Here is a 19,525-nt window from a genome sequence, read left to right on the forward strand (position 1 = left end):
ATGTCAGGGGGTGTGGCATATGCTAATAGCCTAGTAGCTCATTAGCATACCATTAGCTCCTGCAGCTCTTTTTCTACTAAAAGACCCCTGATAATAATAATGATGATAATGATGATGATGATGATGATGATAGTGTGCCATCAAGTCATAACCGACTTGTAGCAACCCCAGCAGCATGGGGTTTTCAAAGGAAGAGATGCGTAGAGGTGGTTTGCCATTACCTTCCTCTGCGTAGCTAGCAACTCTGGACTCCCTTGGTGGTCTCCCATCCGAGTACTAACCAGGGCTGTCCCTGCTTAGCTTCCAAGGTCTATTGTGATCAGGATAGCGGGCGGGTTTTATTTACATTGTTTTCTAGCTTCTGCAACCCAAGTCCAAGTTCATTGCATGTCTTTGCTGTCTGATTGGATTGCTTTTCATAGTTTGTAGTCCCATCTGGAGTCTCAGTGAGAAGAGTGGGTTATAAATGATGTTCATCATCAGGTTTTCCCCTACTAAGGAGAACTCCTCTGCCCTCTTAAACAGCACTACGCAGAATCCTCCTAAGGTGGTCTGTTCCATGGCGCTTAGGGCTGCACTGTCATGCAGGTTCAGCCTTACCTGTGGGCCACTCCTTAGCTGCCTAATCTGCCAAAGGAGGTTGTTGTGAGGATGAAACAGGAAAGAGGAAGGGCCTGGCAGTCCACAGAGAGAGAAAGGCGTATAAATGGGGGCAGAGGGACTAGACACAATGGCAGCAGACCCATGTTTTGAGGGCTGTCCCAAACAAGCAAGCATTGGGGAGGGCGATTTTTATTTTTATTGGGACATTTGGTTAATATAGCAGAGTTTGCCCAGTCATAGAAGCATGAGACTGAGTGCGGTATATATATCTCCCTAGGAGAATATTGGAAAAAAGGTAAACTTACATTTATTCAAGCAGATTCAGTTAACACTCAGGTTGCAGTCCAAAGAACACAGAGAAGGCTAATCTAAAGAGTATGTTTCCCTATCACAGATGGCCAGCTTGTCCGGCATCATGTGTGTGGGAGTGTGAGGGCATTGTCTCTATGGGAGAGACCAGCAGAGACATGTGTCTCCATGGAAGTTCAATCGAAGAGAGAGTCAGAGGACAAAGGGAGAGAGCGGAAGGGTCAGAGGGCAGCTCCAAGGTCAAAATAAAGTGAGGCATCCCATTCAAGGAGATGACACCTGTACACACTTAGAGGGATGTAGCACCCCCCCAGTGTCCAGGCATGCTGAGTCGCTCACTCTGACAATTTTATTTCATTTATACCTCACCTTTCTCCCCAGTAAAAACCCAAAGAGGCTTAGCAGAACTCCCCTCGCACCCATTTTATCCTCAGAATAGCCCTGTGAGGTAGGTTAGGCTGAGTGTGTGTGACTGCCCCAAGGTCATGCATGAAGCTTCCATGGCAGAGTGGGGACTCCCACCTGCATCTCTTGGAGCCTAGTCTGACACTCCAGCACCAATGGGTAGGAGCAGGGTGCTGAATCCACCCCTCTGACCATTAGTTCCCTCCACATTCCTTCCCTCTGGTTGGGCCACATGACAATCAGAAATGAGCTTAGCCAATGGAAGGGTTATGGGGTGGGAGGCAGAAACAGAGGTGTTTCTAATCACATGTTTTCTGATTCAGGGAAGAGTCCATCATCCCAAAGACCTGCCCTTAGACGACAAGCAAGGGTAGATTACAGTTTGGAGGCTAGCACTGAAGACCCTTGGGTCAGGATTTCAGATTGCATCAAAAGCTTGTTTAGCCCCAGTATGTTGGAAGACGGGTGCCCCTTGAACTTGCATACCAACATCAGCACCAGTGAGAACAGTCAGGCCCCTAGCTGCTCCAAAGCAGTCCTGCAGAGGTTGGATACAGAAGAGGCAGATTGCAAAGCCCCCCAGTCATCCGACGAAGGTGACTCTGTGAAGAAAGGCCCACCAGTAGCCCCTAAACCAACCTGGTTTCGTCAGAGTCTAAAAGGCTTCAAGAAAGGAAGTTCAGATGCAACGACACCAGCAGGACAAAATGCCACCGAGCATCAGAGTGCTTCCGACAACGAACTGGGATCCAAGATAAGGCATACCTCAGCTAGAGGATTGTCAATAAAACAAAGAATAAGCTCGTTTGAAAGTTTGGGCACTCCACAATCGCCCGAAAAGGGAAACAGAAAACTCAGCCCAAAGCTGTCAACCCCAAATGAAAACTCTCCCAGTAAGAAGGAGTCCAGAACTGCCGGGAACACAGACCACCAGGGTGCTGAAAGCTCTTGCCTGCAGGCACAACTTGATCCAAGTCTCCTCGATTCCTCTCATTGCTCAAGAGAGAAGCACAGCTCCAGTTCAAAAACCACCAGCAGTACCTTCCCTGAAGTGTCTTTGAACCCACTCTCCTTGCAAGGGGTCGAACCCAACTCACAAGTCAAAAAAGTGCCGAGTCAGAGGGTGCGAAGTTTCCCCCTCACCTCAGCCCAGTCCTCTGAAATATTGAAGACCACAGAGGAAAAATACAGCAAAATCTATTCTATCAGCAGTCACTTCTCATCAGCTTTAATGAAATCGTTGCATTCCCTTCCGCAGTCTTCGCTGAGTTCTGGGAAAAATCCATGGAGGTCACATGACGGGTTGCCAAAGCTCCACACAGACGAAAATGGGACCTCTCTCTTTCCTGCGAGTGAAACTCCTTCCTCAGACACCAGCTTTTCCCTTAAGTAAGAGCCTCTTTTGTGAATTTCTTTTGACACGCATTTCATATCAGGCCACCAAACTCCCTGAGCCATGTCAGTTGCTTTACTGCCAAGGCCCTACCAAATCTGAATCAAGGTTTGGCATTTAAAAATTCCCTACCATTCCATTTAAAATGGTTTTAAAATTGTGAGAGGGTGAGACGGTTCAAACATTAATAGTCTGGACTGGAAAGTTCAGTACAGGCGGGTTGATGGTGACTCCTGGGAATTGTTTCAGAACAGGAAAGCAGAGCAGGGGGAAAGGCTTAAGCCTCCTCTCCCCAAGGTCCCAATTCAAACCAGCCCGTCCCCCATACACACCTGAGAATACCCTGCACAGTACCCCAGTATCCCAAAAGTGCCCGCTGGTTTAGTCAGAAGACTCAGATGGTGTGACAGACAGCACCTTCTTATCGGGGTGTGATCCAGTTGGCTGTGTGATGAACTCTCTATGGGAGTAGACCTCAGTCCCTCCCCCATAGCACTTCTAGATACTTCTCAACAGTTTGGGTTTCTGGAGCAACACATAAAGTGATGGTTAGAAAGAAAAGTTCTAAGTGGAAAGAGATGGTCTCTGTGGTAATGCTCTGGGATGAAACGTGAAAGCTAAGCAGAAAACTCATCCCCTTCCACCCATGTATTCGCATTAGAGACAGATTTAAGCATCATGTATCAAAAAGCCTCCAGATGACCTTTCCCCAAGAGATATGTGAGATCATGCTTCTAATATGTTTGCACAAGCTTGGAAAGTTTCGAGATGGGTACAGAAATTTGAATTTGCTTCGAAAAAGGAAGTGGACTTTACCCTTGAGTAGCACCAGCTTAAAAATGAGAAGTACATACTAGCATGCAAAGTAAGAAAAGTTCCAGCTCTGCTGCCTTCTATTGAAACCGCATCCTTGATCTTTAATCCAATATCTTAATAAGTTCTCTGTTCAGCACACCTTTGTACTGTGTGCTGGAGGGGGGGAACCCTGGGTTATAGATGCCCCTCCCCCAATGCAGGCACCTTTTAAATAAAGCCATCTCTTAAATGCAAGCATAGAAGTCTGAATGGCTACAGACTGTCATAATCCTCCAGACCTATCTTGAAGACTTCCCCAATTCTGTGTGACAGTATCTCCCACTGACTTAAGCCCTGCTTTTGACATCAGACATCTGTGCTGCAATTCAAGCATGTGCTGCTGCCTCAGAGGTACTCATTCGAGGCAAATGCCCCACGCTGCAACTGCAAAGTATTGCAAGAATCCCAGTGTTTTCAATGTAGACAATAATCACAGAAACTGGGGAAAACTTGTCAGAGAGAAATTTAAAAGGGAAACCACCCTTTGGAGCAGTTTACAGGGGGCATTCCATAAAACCACAAATGAAGCTTCTATCGATTTTTCCCCAGGCTTCTAGCTTTTTTCAGCCTCTCTCCCCCCCCCCCCCCCAATCTGCAGCACCTTCCCCCCTGTAGGATGAACTTCCAGAGTGGCAACTCAGGCAGCATGAGTCAGAACAGATAATTCACAGAATGCTGGTGGGCATTTGAAAACACTTAGGCTTGGGGATGCCTTTGGATCATTTTAGTTGTGGCTTCCAAACAGCTCAAAGCTTCTTCAGTTTACGCTTTCTGTACTCTTGCATAGAGAAGCAGGCCACAGACACACAGCAAAGGTTTGTCTCTGAGGAAAGTGTAGGGAGAGGCACCCAAAGAAGCCAATGGACAGCAAATTCAGGAGTAACCAAAGAGAAGTTATTTTTCACTCCATATTGAGCTCACGGCCAAAAGATATAACAATGGCCAATAGCTTAAGAAGACTTTGAAGAGGGGATTAGACACATTCATCCATGGCTAGTAACCATAATGGCTAAATGGATCCTCCATATTCATAGGCAGTGTAACTCTGAATGCCAGTTTCTGGAAATAAATGATAGATGAAAGTTTTAGGCCTCTCATCTTGCACGTCAATTTTTTTGGGGTCATCTGACTGGGCACTGAGGGAAACGGGATGCTAAAACAGATGATCCAACAGGTTGCTCTTCTTACATCATTTCCTCTTCCCACACTGGGCAGCCTCTCCGAGCTGAGGGACTTCAGTGCACATCTGACAGAGAATGAAAAAGAGGAAGACAGGCAGAGCGGCAGTTCCTCGCAAGTTGTGGGTGTTTCAGGGCAGGCTGTTATCTCTCTCCTCACCCCTGAAGAACTGGGAAAGCTCATGGAGGAGGTGAAATCTTTAGATGAGGCAACGTTAAAAGTAAGTCTGTTGTGTGGAACTCTTTAAACTTTGTCCTGTTTTCTGTGGGCCAGTGGTAGTCCTTTCCAGATGAGAAAAGGCCTCCTTGGTCAAATGCCATTAGCACCTTCTTGGGCTCTCCCCAAATCACTCAGCATCAAGACGTGAACAAGAGCCAAGATTAAGCCTAGGTTCTGTTTGACGTGGCAGGATTCTGTTCGGAGAGGAATCACAACCTGGCCTTTGAAATGGGGCCAGGTTGTGCCCCCAAACTTAATTATTTGTCAGAAATAGAAATGGTGAGAGGGGTCAAATCATTATGGATTTAAACACCAAATTATTATTAATGGAAGGGGGGGGGGAAAGAGGAAGAGAAGGTATATTGTGGGCAACTATTTCAATCAATATTAATAATACAGATAGTGCTTTCCTGTTAAGAGTACTTCACATACGTTAACTTGTTAGATTCTATTCACCGCACAATTAAAACGTGATGCATATTACAGTTCTACAGTGCCAACTTTTGATATAATGTCCTCCCCCCCCCCCCGCAAAAAATGGTATTCCACATTGACTTGTTTGCCAATGGTATGTTTTAGGGCAGTGGTCCTCAACTTTCAATCTCTAACCTCCATGGGACACGCTGAGTGGCAAGCATAGGACAGGAAGTCTCATGGCATCACTGTCATGTGACAGGAAGAAGAGGGGCCTGACTTATCACCTCACCAGTGTGGTGCACCATGATTAAAGTGCACAGATTGACTGGCAAAAATGACAGATGCCTGGAACAAACTAGAATGTGCCGGGGGAGCGGGGAGAACAGAGAATGCAAGAGAGCTTTTGGAGGGAGGTGGGGGTGTCCCTGAATCTGCCTGTGTTCTCCCCCACTAAGTGACCTCACGTCACCTCAAGTGCAGCTTGTCTGCCATTACTGATTGTCTTGTCAAGGAACCCCTGGAAATGTCCAAGGTTTCCCAGGAACACTGGCAATCAGTAGACTAAGACAGCCTTGCTGCTTGCTGTTCTTTGCAGTCAACAAAGACACTCTTGCTAGTGTTTCTGGTGCCTGTAGTGAGCTCTGCCACACATAGAAAGTTTGTTTGATCAGTGACAGAAAGGGCTCTGTGAAGTCTGCTTATTTATCAGTGTTGCAAAGGAATCCTCAACAGTTAATCTGAAGAGGGAGATTTTGCTACATGAAGCTTGTTGTGTCGTTATGTTCCACAAAGAAAAGCTGCACCTAGCAAAATTCCTCCTTTTACCCAACAGTTAGAAGCACAGGGACTACATCTCTATTGTAGAGTGACCAAAGTCCTCTCCTTTTCCTTCTTGCAGCAATTCAGTGATATTCACGTCACAATTCTACACAAGGAAGAAGGGGCCGGTCTTGGTTTCAGCCTCGCTGGAGGAGCAGACCTAGAAAACAAAGCTATTACTGTAAGTGGTCTGCAAGGCAGAGGGAGAGTTGGGGCATGTAGGCAAAATGGGGGGGGCGCCTCAAAAACCTAGCATGTTGTCTTATCACCCATCAGCCGCTTCAAGCAAGAGAAGTCATTTTACTTGCCCTTCTAGGTGCCAAGATCTCTGGACTAAGTTAGATACCACAATAATTCTTACAAAACCTAGGGTTGGATCCAGCCACCTTTTCCACCAGTGAAAAAAAGGCGAAGGGTGTCCCTTTGTATAATGGGACCTGAATAGACAATAGCCACATGGAATGGGGTAGTTGTGAAGAGGGGAACCGGGAGAGAATGAAAAAAACAGCTGGATCCAGATGCTAGCTTTCACATGGAGCATCTCCACCATACAGCGGAATCCTATTTCTGGTGGGGCTGGGATACATTTCCACCATACCAAGATAGTTGAGACTTTGGTAGATAATATCGAGATACTGTCTTATAAAAATCTATCTTAAGCACATTTTTGGCTTTTTTTGTGACTAGATGAAAAAGTCTTCCTGTGCTAAATGGCTCCTGGTTGTGGAGCAGTGGGAAGAGCAGCTTTGTTGGCTAGGGTACGGAGTTGATCACTTTATGGCTCTGGTCTTAGCACTACAGTCAGATGACGGACTGTCTTACTTTTGTCTAAAGTGGTTTATACTTTATACTCATCCACTCCTTCGTGCCAGTTACTTCGGACATATTTATCCTGCCCTTTCTCCAAGTAGCTCATGTCAGCATGAGCCCTCCTCCTCCATTTTTATCTTCACAACCACCCCTGAGGTAGGTTAGGCTAAAACGTAGGTTAGCCCAAGGTCACCCAAGTAAGTTTCACAGGAAGTGGGGATTTGAATCCAGGTCTCCCTAGTTCTAGTCCAACGCACCAACCAGTACACCACTCTAGCTCAGTTGGCAACAATGCAGAAGTTAAGGTGGTTGGTGGTTCACACTGAAAGCATTCCATGAAACATCTAGGTCAGAGGTATAGCAAGGCAGCTGTTCCCTGTGGAGCCTACCGTTCTGCTTCCCGGTGAGTCACTTGCTTCTGTCCCACCCAGGGAACAAAAAAGAAGGCATTGGCACCACTACTACATAACTCCCTAAACTGTGAGAATGGGTGGGTGGGAACAACTCAAGACTGGCTCCAAGACATTTCGATACCAGAGGGAAGAATATCTCACCCCATGGTAATGAAAATTAATAACAAACATTCAACAATCAAAACATCCTTTAACGGCCCTCAAAAATTCAGACGCTGCACCAGTCAGCCAGTTGGATACACCTCCTCGTGTCTAAAGGCCCAACTTGATCACCGAGTCCGATTATAAGGAGGTATTTTAAAAAGCAACCAGGAGAAATTCTCTTGTGATATACTGCTGACTCCCACAAGGCATAAGCTTTCGTAAGGACACCATGAATTTGCTATTTTGGCAGGCTGCAAAAACATCCTGTAAAAAGGTAACAAATGCCTGGAACTTCACACAGAGAAGTTGCCATGCTAAAGACATGGATGATAGGCGGATTTTCGGTGCGCGATCACACCACAACATCTGGGAAGTGTAGTACACCTGTGGCTAACCCGTGGCTTCTCGCCGAAGATGCGGAGTAAAAAACTACCACATACGATGTACTATTTCCAGAAAACACGGGGGTAAGGGCGGGCGTCTGATCGCGTTTCTGCTTGAATTACGTGGCATCCAGCGCCCGTCCATGTCCCATCGCACACCAGATATTTTTTTGTAAGTCTCAACAGGATCCGCACAAACGATCATGCGCATGCGCAAACTTCGGTGTGAAAAAAAATCCCATTTGCCACGGAAGCGGCGCCTAGCGATTGCCGGTGTGATCGTGCCGCGCCACTCCGCTTCTTTGCCATGCTGCAGAATAGCCGTGTGATCGGCACCTAACGGCCTAACCATGGGACCTCGACGGGACATGTGATCAGGCTGCCGTGCTCCCCCCCCCCCCCAGGGATTGCCATTTCACAAATGCGCATGCATATTTAAAATAGTTTCCTCTAAAGTCCCACTGCACCAGATTCAACAAGCTGGAAGTGTTAGTCATAAACTATCTTACTTTAACCCCTCCCCCGCTTTCCTGGTTGGGTTTTCTAACAGGTTCACAGGGTATTTCCCAGTGGATTAGCAGTCCAAGAAGGAACCATTCAGAAAGGAGATGAAGTCTTATCGATCAACGGAAAGTCTCTCAAGGGTGCCGCTCACAACGAAGCACTGGAGATCTTAAGAAGGGCTCGGCATCCAAAGCAAGCTGTGATCGTCACAAGGAAACCTCAGAAGGGAGAAACAAGCTTTAACGCGTCCATCGACTCCTCCACATCAGAAGAGTCAACAGATTCTAGTGAGACTTGGGGGTTGCAACTTCATGCCAGTCACATCACAAAGGTTGTTCCCCCAGGGCAAAAGAGTAGGACGAGAGGAAGGGGGTATGTCTGCATACCTAACGTTCCTTCACAAATGCACATTGCAACGGATGATTTGTAGTGTTGCCAAAACTGTTGCTGCCAAACTGTTATTGCAAAACCCCTCATAAGTAATCTGAGTTCCCTCAAAAATTACAGTCTCAGAACAGTTTCTTTTTCTCTGCACACCACACCTACTAACAGTATTCTCTTTCCATTCAGCATCTGAAGACATAATCTTCACTGTTAGGTTGGAGAAGACGTCAGCAGGCTTAGGATTTAGTTTAGAAGGCGGGAAAGGCTCCATCCACGGAGATAAACCCATAATCATCAACAGACTTTTTAAAGGTAAAAGTGGCAAAATATCCAGCTGGGAGGGAATCCTTGAAGATCAACAAAGGGGCCTCTGATTTTACAAAGATAAAGAAGTCTGTTATGAAAAACACCTGATTTCTGCTTGTGGTACATTGTATAGGTTGCTCCATAGAAGGAGGATGGTTGGTCCTGTCTGTGCAGGAGGGGTTGGATGACTTGGCCCTGCTCTCATTTCACTGCTTTTGATTTCAAATATCGATAAGTACCAAATCAGATGCAATGCTAAAAAATCTGTGATTAAGATGATCATGTTTTATTCTACTTTCTTGGATAATACCAGCTACATGTATGTGTTTCAACTGGTGAAATCATGGCATGGGGGGAGGTTAACGTTCCCCTTTCCCACAACACAAAGGTCCAGGGATCCATGTGGCTATTTCCGTTCAAAACAAAAAACCCATGGATCTTGCAGCATCAAGTCTGATTGGAGTCTTAGGATGCTTCCAGATGCCACAGGTTTTTGGAAACACATTGAATACTTCCTTTCCAGTTGGGTTTTCAAACTCTGATTCTGTTCACACTCCTTTCATAGAACAGAGTCCATTCTGGCAGATGAAAGCCAGTACAGAAAACACGGGGGTATGATGACTTTCTTTTCTTTTTTTTCAATGCAGTGGGATCAAAGGGCTATGGCATGCAGGAGATGTAACTATGTAAAATTCAGATGTGGTGAAGAATGAAACTACAGAAACCAAAGACTGGCAATATCTCTACTTGTGGCTTTGCTTAGATAGTTAACCTGCTCAAGGCTTGTAAAATATGTGGCAAAATATCTGTTGAAATCTACGGGACTTCAAAGTGCTCAGCTTTGACTGGATAGTGGTCAAGGTGGGACAGTATAAGCAGTGCAGAAACAGAGACAGGTAGCCGATGAAAGAAAGACATGGTGGGAGGTAATAGTTCAAGTATAAGTGCGTGGAAAGTTTGGAACCACTCTCCATCTGCAAACCATTTGTAAGTTGTGTTGCTTGGATGTTTGGTTGATACTCTAGTTAAGAAGGGTGTTCTTCACATGAGGACAGGCTTGTGCGGTTTCCCCAGTGTTGCTATGGCTACCCCACAGTTTCTCTACCTCAATCACCTGGCAGCAGCCATCCATTCCCCCCACCCCCCCATGACACCACGGCTTTTCCAGTTGTTGTTTTTTATAATCAACAACTGAGTATTGTTACAACAATCTGTGTTTCAGGTTCTCTGAATTCCTAACAATCCTTTGCAGGGGGAAAGCAAGTCTCTAGCCCCTTGACTTGCAGAAATATGCCTTTTCCTTTGTGTCTCCACAACAAAAGGAGCTAAAGCTTTTTTAAAAAATGAAATCTGGGAGTGCTACAACATTATAACAATCTTCAGTTGCCTAATTTTTAAAAAGCTCACCATTGGCAGGGAAGGAAATGGGGGCTGTGAGGACAGGGGAAACGAAAATGGTTGCCATGTGGGCAGAACCAGAAAAATCCAAACTTTTCCACCTACATTGCAACCATCTGAACTTTGCTGCAATCTTTCCCAGAACTTTGCAGCAAAGCAGGTTTGGGAAAGATTGAAGAAAAGCCAGGGAAACCCCGAGAGGCACATTAATGCACCACAATGTTGTGGTAAGCGCGGGGGGGAGGGGACTTTCCCCAAAAACACTGAACATGAGGCAAGGTCAATCATATTTGTAAAATGCTTTCTGATGTAACTGAAGGAAAACTTGCTTTGCTTCCATTAGGGGTACCATCAGAACAGAGCCCCACGGTTCAGCCAGGAGATGAGTTACTGCAGGTGCACACCAACCTGATGCAAGGACTGACGCGTTTTGAAGCCTGGAACATCATCAAGACATTACCTGACGGGCCTGTTACAGTGGTCATCAAGAGGAAAAGCTCCAGGGCCAGATCGGCTGAATCTTTCCGGGGAGAAGAATAAAATAAGCCCAGAATGGCTTCTTTTAAAGGACCCAAAAGCTTGCATTTATTTCTAGAACTACAGCTGATCCCAGGACAGATGATGTCAACCTCAAGAGCACGTTGATTTGAGAAAAGAAGGCTTGTGTATAATAGCTCAGCATTTGTGATTTCAGTATTAATAAAGCACCTGTTGCAAGCTGAATACTCATGTTATAAAGGGCTCTACTAACCAAATGTATGGATGTAACAGATGAAACAACAGCTTTATGGTGGGACAGGTTCAGTGACTAATTAACAGCAAAATAAACTGAGCATGAGGAAATAATGACCACTGATGTAATTTTGGCAGAGATGGATTCCTTTGTTGGATTAGGAACCAGACAGGAAAGGACAGTGGCTGCATCCACATGTCCCTCCCCATTTATGTTACATGATGTGTGTGTAGGTGTGTACAGGCACGCACTGCATTGCAGATGGGAAAACACATCCCCTCCTGGCTTGGGTCGCACATGCAAGACTGGGCAAACCTGGATCCAGGGAGAGGCAGCTTAGCAACCCCATTAGTTCAACCCTATTCCCAGCCAACCAAATCAATCTTCCTTGCTTTAAGCACTGATGTATACTTAGAATTATCCCAGGCCACTGCTGGTTTTGTGCAACAAAAGCACAAAAGAGATCAGCAACCATTTAAAAATCACCATCTTTTTATTAATAATATACTGTACAATACCTCTCAATAACTCTGCAAGGTAGGCCAGTATTTGGAGTCATACATTTAGCGTAATGACATGGTGCAGATCTGGAGTGATACCTCTTCAGAAAGACTACAGTTTCCATTATCAAGTTTGAATGTTTTCCCCATATAAAAACTCCCTGCATAGACAGGACTAGGATATTTTTGATAAGCATTCTCAGGGAGATGGAACATTCAGACATGTCACCCTTCCCCTGTTGTCTGAAGTGGTACAGTCCACCAAGAGCTGAGAACATGTTATTCTGCTGACCAAGCAAGATTTCTCTTATGCCCATTTAACAGATGAAGAATTGGCACTGAGCTATTCCATCCATCATTCTAGTCCATGGCCTTGGATACCTGAACCCAAAACATTCATGGGCATGAAGAACGTTTGACCACAAAGTCTTCTCCATTCAATAAAACTATTAGTCAAATGATGGTCCAGAGCTCCACGCATGCATTACTCCACCAGGACACTGGACACAGAATTCCTTGTCCAAGACACATGGGACTTGTGCATGGCTACTGATGCCTCTGTATACTAGTTTCTGTGCCAAGATGGGTGCATGTGAAGTCTTCTTCTGCCATGAAGTGTCCTAGCAGCAGGTTTGCTTGCTATGCAAGGAAGGCCTGGATCTTGGGCATGGTTTGCTGTTGCATCAGCACAGGCAAGAAGTCTTCACATATAAACCACAGGAGTATCAGTGGAGATGGCAGCAACCCCCTCTGTTCAGGTGTATCACTGGCACACCCTGGACATTCTAGACCACAGCACACAAGCAGCATCTGGCATGTATCCAGCACAACACAGTCACCAAGAGGTGTGAAGAAATACACAGAGCACCAAACCCTGAAATCCAGATCAGCCTTTGCCCTTAACCTGAATAGACATCACCCATACTTTCAAGCCTATTCCACCCATACTTTCCAGCTTTGTGGACAAGAAACTTGTTGTTTCTTTTAAAAAAACAAACAGAAAAAAGAGATTACATGATTCAACCAATGTTCAGTGCTCTATGTCAAATGGAAGTACCACAACTTAGAAAAAATACTTAGGCTGGAAGAATTTCTTCCAGCCAACTATACAGAATTTCTAAGCTCCACTTATTTCAGTGGACAAGTTACATCTTTCCCACTGAAATATCAATGGGATTTCCAAGTGCTTGATACTGCATCAATTTCTGTCCTTGCCCAACTTCAGTTGCAGAACTGCAAACTTATATAAAAACTCTGCCGGTTCAGTTTTCTTAGAGGGAAAAAAAATTGCTTAAGCCACGAGCGTCTTCACCGCTTTGGTCAGATTGCTGTGAAACTCAGCTATGCTGCTTGCAAAGAAGGAGTCGACGATCGAATGAGGGAGGTTGCCGCATAGATCACTCTGGAAGAAGCTGAACAACTGGGTTTTGCTTGAGTCCCTGGGGGAGGAAAAAACGTAAACACACAATATAGTGTAGTTAATAACCTCAGACTAGGATCTGGACTACTTAAACGGCCAATTTGCTAAGAAACTCACTGGGTGACTTTGCACCAGGCACTCTATCTTAGTCTGATCTACCTGACAGGGTTTTTGTAGGGAAGAAACCCTGGAGAGGGGCAGTCACTCAGAGGCACAGCATCCGCTTGGCACACAGAAGGACCTACACTGAACCCCCAGCATCTCCAGCTAAAAGGATCAGGTGGTAGGTGATGTGAAAGATTACTACCTGAGACCCTGGAGAGCCACTGCCAGTCTGATGGCCTGATGGTCTCATTCAGTATGAGGCAGCTTCATGTGTTCATCTGTCTGTGGGAAGAACGCTGCCCTAAGCTCTGTTGATGGTCAAGGTATAAATGTACTAGATAGATCTACTTTATTAATTTGTCTCATATTCTCATAAAGACATTTAAGGCAGCCTTCCAAAATGGAACCAGGAAACTGCCTGAGAGACTGGCAAACCATTTTGCCCTCAGCAAGATGACAATCAGCAAACTCTTAATTAACCTACTGTGGGAGGTTTGACTCTCTAGAACAGAGTAGTGTAAACATCTCCCCACCCCAAATTATATGAAAATAAGGCAAACCCGGAGGGTGTGCTTCTATATCCCCAGTGGGGGGAAATAGGCAGATACTTCACAGTGTAAGGATTATGAATTTATATAGGCCAAATTCCTGTGAACAGTTACCTCAGTTTAAGACACATCCTGGCACGTTCCTAACTTGTGCACTGTTCACAATGATGGAATAATGAAACTGAGGAAAAAACACACTACAGACGCCTCTTTAAAGTAGAGTATATACCTCAACTACTGTGCCATATGTTCATGTGAATGTGACAAGGGTAGATTCACTCTTCCTCAAGATGCCTCCATCCACCACACAGGCTAGGGCTTCTGGTATTATAGATCCAAAAACTAACTAATTGAACATGCACTGCCCAGAATTAGAGAGAGGTAACTTTTATCTGTGGGCGTCAATGTGGCAAATGAGGTTCAATGTGGGCAAGTACAAAGTAATGCACATTGGAGCAAAAAGTCCTAACTATAAATATAAGTTTATGGGGTCTGAACTGGTGGTAACTGGTAGACAACTCACTTAAGATGTTGACTCGGTATGTGACTGAAATTAAAAGGGCAAATGCTATGCTGGGGATTATTAGGAAGTGATTATTTGAAAACAAATCAGCCAGTAACATACATACATACATACATACATTTTTGATTTCTATACCGCCCATGACCCCCAATGGGTCTCAGAGCGGTTTACACTGAACTACTTCTGTAGTTTGTTACATGATATATAGTGTGGCCTCATTTGGAATACTGTGTACAGTTCTGGTCACCATACTTCAAAAAAGAAAAGGTGCAGAAAAGGGCAACTAAAATGATTAAAGGGATGGAACACATTCCCTATGAAGAAAGGATGAAGAAGTTTGGGCTTTTTAGACTGGACAGACAATGATTAAGAGGTGACATGATAGAACTTTACAAAATTATGCATGGGCTAGAGAAGGTAGAGAAAGCAGTACTTTTCTCCCTTTCTCACAATATAAGAACTCGTGGGCACTCAATGAAATGAATGAGCAGGAGGCTTGGAACAGATAAAAGGAATTACTTCTTCACCCAAAAAGTAATTAACATGTGGCAATCACTGCTGCAGGAAGTGGCGGTGGTTACAAGCATACACAGCTTCAAGAGGGGATTGGATAAATATATGGAGCAGAGGTCCATCAGTGGCTATAGATGGAACACTCTGTCTGGGGCAGCGATGCTCTGTACTCTTGGTGATTGGGGAGCAGCAGTGGGAGGGCTTCCTGATGGCACCTGGGTTTTGGCCACTGTGTGACACAGAGTGTTGGACTGGACAGGCCATTGGCCTGATCCAGCATGGCTTCTCTTATTTTCTTATGTTCTAACTGGTAAATAAGTCTTACCCTGGGACAGGAATGCAGAAACAGCCGCAAGGATAATTCCGTCCCCTCACGTAACCTGGTTCAGGTGGACACTGTGGATGCTCCACATTGGTTGCTGCAAGGAGGGAGGAAGGGTATGGAAACAAAATGTAGTTGTTGCAAACAATTTAAAAAAACAAATGTAACACAAGGGGATAGAAGAAAATCCTTGCCACAAAAGAACTGTGGAACAGAAAGTTGTGTAAACTGGGAGAGCTGGAGTCATCCATGAGGACAGCATGGTGGGGGCGAGGCAGGATTTGGGCTCTCTCTGTCCACCACCCACCCTTTCAAGACCTTCCACTGTGCTCCATTCAAACTGCTTTTAGTGTTTTGAACAAAACATTCTGTAATTATCATTTATTTATTTATTTTTAAATCCTCGGAGGGATATTTTTTTATTTTGCAAATACTACAAAAACTACAAAGAAATATTAGGGAAGGGACTACAACTAAGGATAAAGGAAAGCAAACCACACTAAACTAAAACCCCAAGAGGAGGAGATCTTTTCACTGTTAGTAAAAATGTTAGTACAATCCCCGCGATCTTGGACAGATGTTGGAAAAATTGTGGGGGCCGTGGCACCTATATTCATTGCTGGTGGGAGTGTTCCAAGGTCCAGGCCTTCTGGAGAGAAGTCAATGCCCAAATACTTTTAATTACAGGTTGTGCCCTCCAACTACAACCCTCCTTGTTCCTTTTGAATCATTGGAGCGATCCTGCCCCCAATGGGCTTGTGAAAGAGTTGATAGAATTGTGTCTTGCGGCTGCTAGGAATGTTATTGCATTTCATTGGAAATCTAAGAAGACGCTGCTATTGAGCGACTGGTATCTGAAATTGTGGGACTTCTTTTTACAGGACAAAGTTTCCACTAGCATCCTACTTTTTAGTACAATTAGTTTTAATATCACAATATACTTGTAGAGTTCTTGCTTATAACAATTTGTTATTTATATGTTATTTTGTTAGTTGTTATGAGAGAAGTCTCTGATCATCTTCTTATTCATCGCTTCAAAAGGCCATTTTCCAAATCCTTCAGCCTTTACTTTGGGTTTCTGTCTCTAAAATCGTATACCACTCTGGCAGGTCCAGCACCCTTTTCTGCTGCAGAATCCTCATCCGTTCCTGAGGTAGCAGAGTCACTAGACTTCATTTCTTCCTTTTTGGACTCTTTGTCTGTCCCCAGCTGACGTCTCAAAAATTCTTTAGCTTTAAAAGTAGAGTCTATCTTCTCTCTTCTATCATTGATCTTAAAGATGACACCCTCTGGAACCGCCCACCTGTACAATATCCCATTAGTTTGAAGAAAAGAAATTAAGTCCTTATAATTTTTCCTCTTTTGTCTAATTTCAAATGGAATGTAAAAACCTAACCACTATTTCTCCAGGTAGGTTATTTTTTTAATGTAATTGGAGTATGCCCTATAGACTGACTCCATTTCGTTTACCAGTTCATCTGCTGTTAAACCTACTTCTGGAGCGATGAGCTCACCAAGCACCCTCTTCAAGTCTTGCTGATCCGTTTCAGGAACCCCCTGAAACCTGAGAATCATGTTAGCTTTTTCCATCTGTAGCTGCAAAACCCGATTCTCTTGGCAATTCTGCTTCGTTTCCACCTCTCCCAACCTTTTCTTCAACTTCTTGCTTGTGGTGTCTATCTCTTTAATGTAATTATCATTTATTGAAAGGGTTTGCATGCTGCTTCTTCAGCGTCCTGCTTGAGGCAGCTCCCCAAGAAGAAATAGAACAAAATCATAAAAACAACATAAGAATTATCCGTCTTTCAACTTTCCTTTCTCCCATTGAAGCGCCACAAGATTATGCTGCTGAACAGCAGAATAGCTATGACTTAAAGGATGAAAATCACTTACAGGAAAACATCATAAAATGACATAAAGTAATACACCTAAAACTGTCCTCATGAAGACCATAAAAACAGATTTTAAAAATGGAACCACTCAGTCAAAATCTTACGAATACAAAAATATTTTGGACTGGTGCCTGTAGGACAGGAAGGTGGCACCGCTGGAGGTCCTCTCTCTCATTGCTGACTCCCTCACCGTTATGATCCAGCCACAGGACATTAGAGACTAACAGATTTATCAAAGCATAAGATTTTGTGAGCTGGAGCAGCAAAATGCCAAAGTGAGAGAACTCTCAGATAACTCCACTTCTGCTTTCCAATTCAAACCTGCACCTTGTCCCTGCTGAGAAACCAACACTGCAATCCTGAGCACATTTACACACCCTTCTAGGCCCACTGGCTCCTGTGGACTTAGGATACTTAAGATTGTGCTGCAAGTCATCTATAGGAACCTGTGTACTGACCCTAATGGGTTTTAACCAACTTACCTGCTGATAATATTGTCCCATCCTCATCCTGCTTAATTAGAACCACATCTAAGAAATCTCTTGGAGAAATGATCTTCATTAATGCTGAAGGTGTGATAGTTCTAGTGATACAAATGTTCTGCAAAGCACAAACAAGGTTATGCTGTAACATCTTTTGGTGCATTTCTTCATGCATACATTTACACTTGGAGCACACAATGGGGAGCAGCTGGGATCCCTTTAGCCTGGCTAGCATTTTATGCTATATATTGGACATGACATGGGTTGGCAGAATCATAAACACATGTTGTCCCTTGCTTAAGTGTCAAGCAGTGGCCCATGCAACAGCACATGCTGCATTTTACATCTGCCATTCTCAGTGATTGAGGTGCTCCACTCACTGCTCTCAAGCATTTTATTTATTTAAACTTTCTATATTATTTATTTTACTTATATGTCACCCCTTCAGAGACCAGTTTGAGGCAACACACAAAGTAAAACATGATAAAATTATTTTTAAAGGAAGCATAAAAATCATTAAAATTAACAAACCATTGGAGGAGGAGGGGCGATGGAGTAGCGAGGTGGTCGGAGAATCCAGAGCTCTGGATCTCACCAACCTTTGGAGTCTTTTTAGGGGACTTTCTTGACATTTCTGGACTCCTCCAGATTTGACAAGGGTTCCTCGGAAGTAGGAAACTGGAAGCAGAAGACTTAAACTGAGCTCCCTGTTTGCGGCAACAACAGGTGAAGTTTCAGTTTGTCTTGAAGCAGAAGCTCCAGAAGGACCGGTCACATAGTTTGGGGCTGGATAGCTACATCAAGCCCCCAAAAGAGCCTCCATACCTCGCCACAAATCATCTTGGCGAAGACTCCATAAGCAACCTTATCTTCTACTTTAATAGTTAAGCCTGTAAACAGACACTTGATTGCCCCTATAAATCTGTCCAGAGACAGGGGGGGGGGAAAAACTCTCCATGCGAGCGGCCACGCAAAGTCTTGGATTTTATTACATCAAACACGCAGGGAAAAAACAAGACATTACAGAGACACAGAATCAGATGACATCAATTTCTACACAAGAGGAAAAACAACAGGACCTGTTTCAACACTCAATATCTACAATAAGAGACTTTCTTAGCCACTGCTTTGATGAGTCAATTGGACATAATACGGACGACGTAGGCTGTTTGTTTTTGTATACAAACAGGCCAGAAGAGAATGAGACGTTCAAAAATCAAAGACACAAAAGAACAATGATTTTGATGAGACATTTTCAAAGAAAGCAAGATAAATTTAAATTTTATAAACAAATGGAAGTAGCTCTGACAGTTAGCATGGCTTTATTAGCAGAAGAGATAAAGATAGACAAAACTAGAACTTTTAAACTGATGAGATCTGTATACTTACTGTGTGCCTTGAACCTGATTTATATGACATATCCGATTGATTTATTAATATAATCTGAAGCAAAGTATTTTAATCCCTACAGTATCTTGAATGATTAATGAAAGCTAAACATATGGGCAGTCTGAAATTTTTAGAGAGGATAAGTGGAAGTAGCACTCTTTGACAGTCTGTACGGTTTTAATTGGTTGAAGGGATAATGATCTACTGAAACTGGAACTTTTAAGCTGTTGAGAACTGTTTATCTATTATGTGTTTCTACACCTGATTTACATTGTTATTTGATACCCAATTGATTTATTAATATAACCTGAAGCAAAGTACCTACAACTTTTGCAATGTACTAACTGACTAATGAAAGCTATAAAACATGGACTTTTAATTTGAAATATTTTATTTTCTGTACATGTAATGTCCTAATTGAAGGAGGATGAAAAGATATGGGCAGTCTGAATTTTTAGAGAGGAATTGCAGGGGAAATATAATTAAAAGGTTACTTATCTAGAGAGAAGACCAGATGTTTCAGGACAAGGTGTAAGCTATATGGCTTTGCCAGTGTG

At 43.9% G+C, this 19,525-nt stretch overlaps 2 protein-coding genes across 3 annotated transcripts in view; one reads left to right on the forward strand and one right to left on the reverse strand.

The window, feature by feature from the left end:
• Positions 1 to 11,369, forward strand: part of IL16 (interleukin 16) — a 103,683-nt gene extending 92,314 nt beyond the window's left edge. The window contains exons 16-21 of the mRNA XM_015405400.1: positions 1,641 to 2,706; positions 4,781 to 4,964; positions 6,279 to 6,380; positions 8,500 to 8,740; positions 9,024 to 9,149; positions 10,885 to 11,369. Of these exons, the coding sequence (XP_015260886.1) occupies positions 1,641 to 2,706; positions 4,781 to 4,964; positions 6,279 to 6,380; positions 8,500 to 8,740; positions 9,024 to 9,149; positions 10,885 to 11,081 (1,916 nt within the window). The 3' untranslated portion in view covers positions 11,082 to 11,369. The remainder of the gene's footprint in view (positions 1 to 1,640; positions 2,707 to 4,780; positions 4,965 to 6,278; positions 6,381 to 8,499; positions 8,741 to 9,023; positions 9,150 to 10,884) is intronic.
• Positions 11,370 to 11,754: 385 nt separating this feature from the next.
• Positions 11,755 to 19,525, reverse strand: part of STARD5 (StAR related lipid transfer domain containing 5) — a 26,980-nt gene continuing 19,209 nt past the window's right edge. For both annotated transcript variants that reach the window (XM_015405397.1, XM_015405396.1), the window contains exons 4-6: positions 17,580 to 17,697; positions 15,209 to 15,302; positions 11,755 to 13,213 (exon numbers count right to left, since the gene is read on the reverse strand). In XM_015405397.1, the coding sequence (XP_015260883.1) occupies positions 13,066 to 13,213; positions 15,209 to 15,302; positions 17,580 to 17,697 (360 nt within the window). In that variant the 3' untranslated portion in view covers positions 11,755 to 13,065. The remainder of the gene's footprint in view (positions 13,214 to 15,208; positions 15,303 to 17,579; positions 17,698 to 19,525) is intronic.

Source organism: Gekko japonicus, unplaced genomic scaffold (assembly GCF_001447785.1).
Source record: "Gekko japonicus isolate JY-2015 unplaced genomic scaffold, Gekko_japonicus_V1.1 scaffold1339, whole genome shotgun sequence".
Classification (NCBI taxonomy): Eukaryota; Metazoa; Chordata; class Lepidosauria; order Squamata; family Gekkonidae; genus Gekko; species Gekko japonicus.